The sequence below is a fragment of the Manihot esculenta genome, chromosome 1 (assembly GCF_001659605.2).
Source record: "Manihot esculenta cultivar AM560-2 chromosome 1, M.esculenta_v8, whole genome shotgun sequence".
Taxonomy (NCBI): domain Eukaryota; kingdom Viridiplantae; phylum Streptophyta; class Magnoliopsida; order Malpighiales; family Euphorbiaceae; genus Manihot; species Manihot esculenta.
This window is the reverse complement of record NC_035161.2, coordinates 26463014-26473195: the sequence shown is the minus strand read 5'-3', so window position 1 is coordinate 26473195 and position 10182 is coordinate 26463014. Positions and strand designations below refer to the sequence as shown.

The 10182-nt window shown below is 30.6% G+C and overlaps 1 protein-coding gene across 2 annotated transcripts; it reads right to left on the bottom strand.

The window, feature by feature from the left end:
- Nucleotides 1-3536: 3536 nt before the first annotated feature.
- Nucleotides 3537-6795, bottom strand: LOC110617783 (bifunctional UDP-glucose 4-epimerase and UDP-xylose 4-epimerase 1). Of its 2 annotated transcripts, none has more exons than XM_021760814.2 (9): nucleotides 6428-6795; nucleotides 6148-6197; nucleotides 5701-5836; nucleotides 5084-5185; nucleotides 4711-4938; nucleotides 4445-4526; nucleotides 4270-4352; nucleotides 4093-4184; nucleotides 3537-3994 (listed from the first exon to the last, which is right to left on the bottom strand). In XM_021760814.2, exons 1-9 carry the CDS (start codon nucleotides 6614-6616, stop codon nucleotides 3910-3912), a joined length of 1047 nt encoding a protein of 348 aa, XP_021616506.1. In that variant the 5' UTR covers nucleotides 6617-6795; the 3' UTR covers nucleotides 3537-3909. The 2 variants fall into 2 exon arrangements, with proteins under 2 accessions (XP_021616506.1, XP_021616552.1); XM_021760860.2 differs by having other exon boundaries at nucleotides 6144-6197; nucleotides 6428-6571.
- Between the last annotated feature and the right edge of the window lie 3387 nt (nucleotides 6796-10182).

Here is a 10182-nt window from a genome sequence, read left to right as displayed (position 1 = left end):
ACAGAAATATCAGTTCTAAAATTTAACAAAAATTTACAATCATTCAAAATCAAACTAAGTTCAGATATATCTAAATGTGGAGACTGAATAGTTTGAACCATTTGCAAACAGTGCATAAAAATGTAGCCATTAAAAGGTAAAAATTCCGTCGCAAAGAATAAATAGTGACGGAAGATTAAAACTTCAACAATAACTGGCATATCAATACCTTCCGATAAACCAAAAACACCACGTTAAAATATACTCTCAGAGTTTTTCACAACAAAATCGTAGCCAATAAAATCTTGAGTTTGAAACAAAACTCCATCAACTTGACAAAATTAACTGAAATTGTCCAAATTTGAAGATGATGTACGAATTTGGAGAGGAATGGTTTCAGGATTACGAGTAGGATTAGAGGAATAAAACAAATTCCTGCCCTGATGTAAAGTAGTAGTGGTATTTCCATGCAAAGTACCAGTATGTTGAACAGCTTCCCAATCCAATATATAATGTATGATGTCTTCCACAAGGTGAGCTGCTTTGCACCTGATTCTATAATAATGAGTTACTTGCTGACCATAATCTCTATGCACAGACCATTACAAAAGTTTTTTGAATCTTGTTTTAGAACTTCAAAATCTACAGTAAAAAATTAAAAAAATTATTATTAGACTGCAAATCTCTCATTCCCTAACCTCTAAACTTCCTTGGACACAGGACAATACAACAAAATATGATTGACACTTTCATCTTCATGACACCAAGTACATCTAACCTCCACATCCACGCTCCTTTACCTTAAATTATCCTTTGTAGGCAATATATTTTTACAAACTTTTCAACATAAATCTTTCACTTTTGGAGGGACCGAAACATTTTACAAACTAGTCCACAACTCACCCTCACATTAAAAGATAATCTTCCTAGCAAGTTCATACACACAAAATATGCGGACTTCACCATATACATACCTCTTTTATCAAAGTGCCACAATAAGAAATATTTCTTATTGGTAATACTAATAGGAATACTAATAATAACCCTGATATCTCTTGGAGAAAAAATCTCCATTAAAAGAGCAATATTGAAACCCTCTCATTACCTTCGAAAAGATAACAAACACGCAAATGTGGTTCAATAAAATCGAGGCCATCATCTGCAAAAAGGTATTCTCCTTAGGAATTCAAAGAGCTGAAACCACTAAAATTTTCTCTCAATTACCCACCCATTAAAATTTTTTATTAAAAGTAGTATTAAAAATTTTAAAGAGTTAAAAAAGATAATTATGTTTGACCAAGATTTTTCTGATTGGATGAGTGTCATAATTGTTTATTCAAATTAAAAAAATAGATTCATCTCAATAATTTTGAAATTTTAATTTAATTTTTTATTTATTTTAATTCAATTCGATTTAATTTTTAATTTTAAAAATTTTAATTATTTTAATTTAAGTTAATTTTAATAAAAAATTTAAAAATATCAAATTGATTAATAATAATAATATGTTATTTTTAATAATATACAGAGATTAAATTATAATTAAAATTAAAATATTTCAATTAAATTTTAAAATATAAAAAATAAAAAATAAAAAAAATTTAAATTAAAATTAATCGAATTAAATTAAATAAATTTGATTCAATTTAATTTTTATTTAAAAATAATTTAATTTAATTTTTATAAATATTAAAATTTTAATTTAACTTTTAAATTGAATCGATCGGTGACGTAGCTAAAGAACCCAGCTATACGTGGTGAACGGATGAGCTACATTGCCAAACGAACAAGCCACGTAGCATGCAACGGATGAGCCATGTGGTGAATGAATATGAATGATGGTGTCTCTTATGAATGAATAGACGAACCATGGTCTCTACTGGATAGACGAACAAATCATAATATTTTATAATTTTGATGATTATTACGGTGTAAATTTTGTTCGCTTATCGATCTCCATGTGGCCTAATCCCTTGATGGAAACTAGAGCCTTTAAAATTCATCTACAAAAATATGCTTACACATAAATATAATTTATACTCTATACTTAGAGAATTTAATCCAACCTTTTGACAAGTAATAATGGTCTTTATATATTTTAAATAGATTTAAATATCGATCTTCATTAGTAATAATGGTCTCTATATGCAAGCTCGTAGGCAATAGATTATTTAATTTCAGATCTGATACAGTTTTTGTTAAGAATTAAAAATTAGAATTAAAATTTCAGTTCTTTGATTTTTTTAAGAACTACAATTGAAATTAAATTTTAATACAGTTCTAATTATACATATATTTGATAGATTAAAGTTAAATTATACTTTCTTTAATTTTTTATAAGCTTTATTATATATTAAAAAAATTATAAATATAATTTTTATTGATATATTTATAGTATAATATTATAACCTTTATATATCAATATTATATATTAAATTTCATAATAATATATTACATTTTATTTTAATTTAATAAAAAATAATATAAGAATAACATAGCTGTACTATAAAAAAATTTATTATATCGTTATATATTTATTATATATAATATGACTATAATAATTTTTTTAACATATATATATATATATATATATATATATATATATTACTTTTTTATCTATTTAATTTCTTATTCTAAATAAAGTTACATTCTAGTTTTTAGAAAAGATTTAAAAATAAATTAAATATCTTAATAAATATAAAAATGAGCAACACACATTGAATAAATGTGTGAAGGGAAGAGAAAATCCAAATTTACTTAAATATTTTTATAATTTTATTGATTGTATTAATTTTTAGTTTTATTGATGAGTTTAAGATAAGATTTGAATGACATTATTTCAATTTTAAAAATTATTTTAATTTTAATTGTAATTTTAATATTATATAAATAATTTAAAATAAAATAAAATATTTAAAATAATTAGTATCTCATGTTAATATTTAAATAATTTTATTGATGAGATTATTTTAATAGATAATTTTAATTAAATTTTATGTAGATCATATTTATTTTTTTAAAAAAATTATGTAGATTAGATTTAATAAAAAAAAATTTTATTAGATGGATAATTTTATTAGATATTTATCGGGAGATTTTATTATAATTTTGAGTGGTTATGCCAGTGAATCTCTTCTCAACCAAGCATTAAACATTGAGATTCTTATATTTTAGGCACATGGACCTATTTACACGATCTTTCGTTAGGGGCTGCTCGGTATATCTCTCATACACCTGCAAAGGATAGGACGAGGTTAAAAGGTTCATGGACAGTGAACTTTTGATGATTGTGTTAATTCAATTAAACTTACCAAAGCTGCAAGAGATGCAGAAAGTAAAATTTCAAATACTAGGTTGTCGATCGTAGGTCCCTACTTGAGTTTTTGTTTCTTGCATTCAACTTCCTTTGTATGGTATAGTGCGTGGTGCTTTTGTCGCCTTGTTGTGGATGGGACATTCCTAGCCAAAGTAGGAGATTGCTGTTGAGCATGAGCGTTTGGCCTATATTTTGCCGTTATTTACTCTCAGAAAAGTGCTTTTGCGTCAAATTAAACGTATAAAAAAGAGGGGCTTCATTGTACACTTAGCAATTTGACAAAATATCATCAAGATAGATCAGCCTCATACACCGTTTTAGAAGATCATGAAAACTAATCCAACAAACCCCAGAAGAATAATCATCCAAAAGCTAAGTGCCTGCTTGAATGGTTTTTGGGGTTGGCACGTTCAGGCCGTGACACAAGGAAGTAGAGATGTTTATACATTTTATTTTGCAGAAGAGTGAGGAATGGTAAAGTATTAGAATACAGAGGAAGTAGCTTTTCCAGTCGTGTGATAAAATGTATTGACATTTCTCTGCAGTTATTATGACCCCCCTCATGAAATCAGAGGTCTAAAATAATGTGTAGTTTGCAAGAGCAAGAATGAAAATCAAGGCTTTGACTTGTAACCCCATGGGTTGTTGCTTGCCCATTTCCATTGGTCTCTGCACATCTCCTCAATACCATATTTAGCCCTGAAAATCCCATCAGAAAAGTTAATAAAGGCTTAATAAGCTTTTTTCATATGCATAAAGAGAAGCTACGATGAGCTACACTTAAAAACTTAACGTACTTCCAATTGAGTTCTTTGGCAGCTTTATCTGTGGAAGCATAAACAGCAGTAGCATCTCCAGGTCTTCTTGGACACAACTTGATAGGAATTTTCTGAAATTTATTTATTTTTAACACATATCAAGCCATATCCCCTTTATTGAGAATGAATAACAAAGAAAAATGATGAAACAGTCACCTTGCCAGAAGCTTTTTCAAATGCAGCAACCATTTCAAGCACTGATGTTCCACGTCCTGTACCCAAGTTGTAGGCTACACAACCTAAATACAAGAGAAGTAACTTGAGTTATCTCAAATAATCCAAGAACTTTCCTGGTACAACGTTCTAGATCAATAATATAGAAATTGATCACCTATTTCCTCTCTTGTAAAAAGCTTTCGAAGAGCAGCAATATGGCCATCTGCTAAGTCCATAACATGAATATAGTCTCTGATCTATTCATTGAGAACCATGTGGATATTAAAGAAATATTTGACAAGTACCAGATCAGGGCGAGATAATATAATCTACCTTAAAATAGACTGTTAGATGGATTTTGCTTAATGTCTTTCATGCAAAAATTCCTGAGTGCTTAGCATTATTCTGAGGAAAGAAAGAAGTTCATTAAGGGACACATACCGCACTACCATCCTTCGTGGGATAATCATGGCCATATACTTTGAGTTCAGGTAATCTTCCAACAGCAACTTGTTGTATGTAAGGCATGAGATTGTTTGGAATACCCTTGGGATCTTCACCAAGTTTACCACTCTCATGAGCTCCTACGGGATTGAAGTATCTAAGTAAAATGATTCTCCATTCTGGTTCTGCCTTTTGAATATCTCGAGAAATCGCTTCAAGGAAAAGCTGAAACAAAGTAGAAGAATAGTGATTGGAAGGACAACTGGATTGCTTTAGAGATCAAGGTCACAGTGAATCCAATTTCAAATATTCATCAATAACTCATAACAACTTCAAAAACAAACAGTTATCAAGAGAATGCAGTATATACCTTAGTCCTTCCATAAGGGTTCATTGCCTTTAATTCGAAATCTTCAACACATGGAATTTTCTCTGGTTGCCCATAAACAGTTGCAGAAGATGAGAATACCATCTATTTTGGGCCCATAAAAAAATTCAAGGAAATCTTCGTTACAATTGCGAAAAAAGCATTAGAGTTATCTGTGCTAAGACGAAATAAAAGCCATAATTACAGTTAATGACTGAACATTCAAGAAATATAAAGTCATGGGAAAATATGAAGTGACATGTCCCTTATTTCAGTAACTTTTGCCGCCTGGGAAGAAAAAGCTCAATCTTGACTCTTTTTCCTAGCCTAGAATTGCACAGTAAAAAAGAGGAAGAATTGGCTTATTTAAAGAAGGTAAACTTCTCTGCTTCATCTGCCCAATTGTTATACAGACACGTAAAGATAATAGTAATACACCACTAATCATACAGTTCCCTTATGTTGCTGATGTTGAGAACCTAGATATATAATTAACATATACACATAATATGCATGAACAGTGAAAGTTGATCATCATTAACAGATTACAAATAGTCATGGATTAGTGTCAACTATCAGAAAGATTTTTCAAAAATTTAAAAACAAAAACACTGATTTACCTTCTTACAGTTATATTTTGCCATGACCTTGTACAGGTTGATAGTGCCAATCAAATTATTGTCAAAATAACGACGAGGATATTCAACACTCTCCGCAACTGCCTTTAGCCCAGCAAAATGGATCACAGCATCAAATCTGAAGTATAGTTGATCATCAAAAATAGCTTCAAAGACAAAAAAAAAAAAAAAGAAGAAGAAATGATCTCTATGCAAAGGTAGTAGTTTATCATTAGTAAAGATCTGTTTACTTCAAGAAAACAAACACCGATGAATATTTAAGAAAATCTAATGTAAGAGTTCACTATTTCCAATCTCCAAGACACAATAAGACAAGCAATTCAATAAATGAGGAAGATCAAATTCAAGTTCTACAAAAAAAAAAAATTGCACCTCATGTTTCAGTTAAAAATCATAAATAAAGGCGAAGTGTTTCTCAAACTCACTCACTTAGTCCCAGAAAACAACTTCTCCAAATCATCCTTGTTCCTAATATCACCCTGCAAACACATCAAAATGACGAAGCTCAGGGGGGGAAAAGGAAATTAGAATAAATGATTGAATCTTGATAAATCACAGCCCAACAACAGAAAACCTCCATTAATTTTAGCATCAAACTACTAATCTAATGAATCCAAATAGCTCGTTTTCACAACACCAACAAATGCAAGATTTCAAAATCATATAAACAAAAAAGAAAATAACAATCAAGGAAGGGGAAAAAAGATACCTTATTGAATTCTAGTTTTTGAGAAAGCTGAGGACCCACCAATTCCCTGACCCTATCAACAGCCTCAATAACAGAATTATCAAGATTGTCAATGATCGAAACCCTAAAACCCTCTTTGAGAAGCTGCACTACAGTATGGCTGCCAATGAATCCAGCCCCACCAGTCACAAGAATTTTTTGATCAGCCATTACTAACGAAGCCAAATGTTAGAAGAAATTGATCAGAAACGGAAATCAAGGATTGAAGAGAGAGAAGAGAGAATTAATAGAAGAGAAGTAAAGGGTCGGCGTTTATATAAGGAAAGCGAGAATCTATATTTTGAGCAAATCAAGGAGACTGTTGATTTGGGATAAGAATTTTTCGAAAGCTGCTCGTTTGTTTTAGTAGGTTACAGGTTGTTTTTTTGGCGCGCTTTTTACTGTTCTTTTTAGTGTTACTGCAGTCGCGTATACGGCGCGTGGAATACACAGGCTACTAATGGAATTTGCACCATGTCTGTAAAAATCTGCTGGAGGAGAAATTAAAATAAAGAAAAAATGAAAAAGAAAAAGAAAAAGAAAATTTATACCATGTTTGGATTGATGGAAGAAGGAAATAAAAAAGGATAAAAAAGATAAGGAGAGTAAATAAAAGTAGAAAAAGGACTTTTCCTGATTTAGAAAGGGTAGAAAGGTAATTTGAGGAAGCAAAATAATCATGAATTTCTTTGCAAAATTAGTGTAACATGATGAGATTTAGGTCCCGTTTAATAACGCTTTTAAAAAAGTAAACGTAACTTTTTAAACTAAAAAGTTACTTTTTAAAGTGTTTAAATAAAATTTTTTAAAATTTTATTTATTATAATCTCTATTAAAAAATACCAAACCTATATCTTTTTAATAAAATTTTTAAAATTTTAAATTTATTCAAATAATTTCATATTAAAATTAAAAAATTTTATTTACATTCTTCATATTCTCTTCATCTATTATTATTATTTTCATTTAATAAATATATTATAATTTATAAAAATTATACGTACATAATATGTGAGTATTGAATAATTTATCATTTTTGTTCTTGTTATAATCTCTTTGATGTAGAAAGAAAATAAAACATATGTATATAAAAAAAGAAAATTTACTATTTGATTTTTTTTTTATTATAATCTCTTTCATATAGAAAGAAGATAAAACATATTTATATATATAAAAAAATTTACTATTTGATCCCTATAATATAAAAGAATTTATTTACTGATTTTTTAATTTTAAAAAAATTTATTAATTAATTTTTTTGTTAATTTTAACTTTTTAAATATTTTATTATTTAATCTATGTAATTTAGAAAAATTTATTTTTAATTTTATAAAAATATATATTATTTAGTCTTTTCTTATTGAGAATATTGTTTAATAGTGAAATAAATGAATAGATTAATTAATAAATTTTTTTATATTTTTACAGACATTTTAATATAATTAAAACTAAGGGACTATCAAATTTTATATCATATGGATGAGTTCTATTATTTTCTTTCCTCTAATTAAAATGTTGCAAAAGAAAAATTTATGAATTTAGATTTTGAGAAAAATTGTCACTGGAATAGAATACTCCCTAATTTACTTTTGTGTTTGTAATAAAACAAATCAATATGACGGTATAAATGTAATTTTTAATTCATAAAATTGTTACTTTAATTTTTATTGTATGAAAAATTTATTAATCACTTCAGTTTTTGAAAAATATTTTTAAAAACTTATTAATCAATTCAGTTTTGAAAAATATTTTTAATAAAAACTCTATTAATTAATTTATTTATTAATTTTAACTATTAAATATTAAAAAATATATAAAAAAATATTTTATAATTTTATTGGTTTTTACTTCAAAATATATAATTTATTTTAAAGTCTGTAATTTTATATTAATTTGAAGTATAAAAATTATGATTATTTGTAAAATGACATGATATCTTAAATAACAAATCATTTTTTTTTTTTTGAAATAACAAGAAAACTTCATTAATTCAAAGAGAATAAAGAAACAATATGAGGAGGAGGGATATCAATCCAAACTCCTTGACCTGACTCAGAATGAGCCGATGTTGCTAGAACATAAGCGACATCATTCGCAGATCTATGAACAAAAACACACTTTGCTTACTCATAACTAGATAGAAGCAGTTTACAATCTTAAACCAAAAGGCCAAAAGACGATAAATCATCTAACAAAACACAATTAACTGACATCACAAGTACCTGAGCATCCAATTCGAAAAGAACTCGATCCCATCCACACTCTTTAATCCAGCTCAATGCTTCCCGGAATGCTATAGCTTCAGCACACTTTGCATCCATCTGGCTATAAAAAGAGTCTGCTCTAGCAGCCACAAAACTCCCATCATCCTTCCGGATTACACAACCGAAACCTACTGAACCTCGTTGCAAGCTTAAAGAGGCGTCAATGTTCGCCTTGATCCAACCGTGCGGCGGAGGAGACCAGATCGGGCGAGCCGGGTCGACAATGGTGCTTACTGAGGACACGACCCGGGCTGCTTTCAATTGCTGCAAAAAATTCAGAGCCATGAAGAACACACCACTCGCAGTCTGACCCTGGCCCTTCCATACAACATTGTTCCTATTTTGCCACAAAGCCCATAAGATCATTAGCATAAGGGAGGCATTTTCCACAGAAGCAGAAGAGAAGGCTAAAGAAAACCACTCATTTAAAGAAGATGCAGAAGGCGCAGGCCAACCCAACGGCGAGCTTAACCAGCAGCTGCGGGCAAAAGGGCACTGAATCAAAATATGCAAGACATTCTCAGGGGCTACATGACACAACAGGCATGAAGGATCAACTGGGACTCTCTTGGACTGAAGTGACGAGAGGCAAGGGACAACATTAACTAGAGCCCGCCAGCATAAATTGAGCACTTTTGGGGGAACTTTAGCTTTCCAGAACCTTTTCCATATCTCGCTTCCTTCCCTATGTTGAAAGCCATCAACCAGGAACCTTTATGCACTCTTAACCGAATAGTGACCTTTGGACTCGAATTTCCAGCACCATGTATCAGAACACGATGAAAGACTAAGAGGGATGTTCAAAATACAACTTCTATCTCTTTCGTTGAACATCTGTGCAATTAAACTCTCGTTCCATCTGTGGTTAATTATGAGATCTGAAACAACAACTCTAGCATAGTTCAAAGGAGGGGTTGTGGAAACCAGGGACTCATGCAGCTCTCTCAACCAGGGTTGCCCCCAGACTGAAACTGACTGACCATTCCCAATCCTCCAGTAAGCCCCAGCTCGAATCAGACCCCGAGTTTCCCATATGCTGCGCCACAAAAAACTAGGGTTACTTCCCAAAGGAGCTTCAAAGAAAGATTGTGTCGAAAAATAGCGGGCCTTAAGGACACGAGCCACTAAGGATTGAGGCCTGTTGATAATGTGCCAGCCCTGCTTCCCAAGCATGGCCAAGTTAAACTTATGAAGAATTTTGAAACCTAGCCCGCCATCAGATTTGTGCTTTGCCATTCTGTGCCAACCCAGCCAATGAATACCCCGATTTTGATCCGCCCCCTTACTCCACCAATATCTAGTCATCATGCGTTGCAGTTCATCACAAAGAGTCCGAGGAAGTAAAAATAAGCTCATCACATAGTTTGGCAAAGCTTGGAGGACTGTTTTCAAGAGAACCTCCTTACCTGTTTGAGACAGTGCCCGATGCATCCAAGAATTCAGCCTTTTCCACAATCTATCCTTAACAAAACT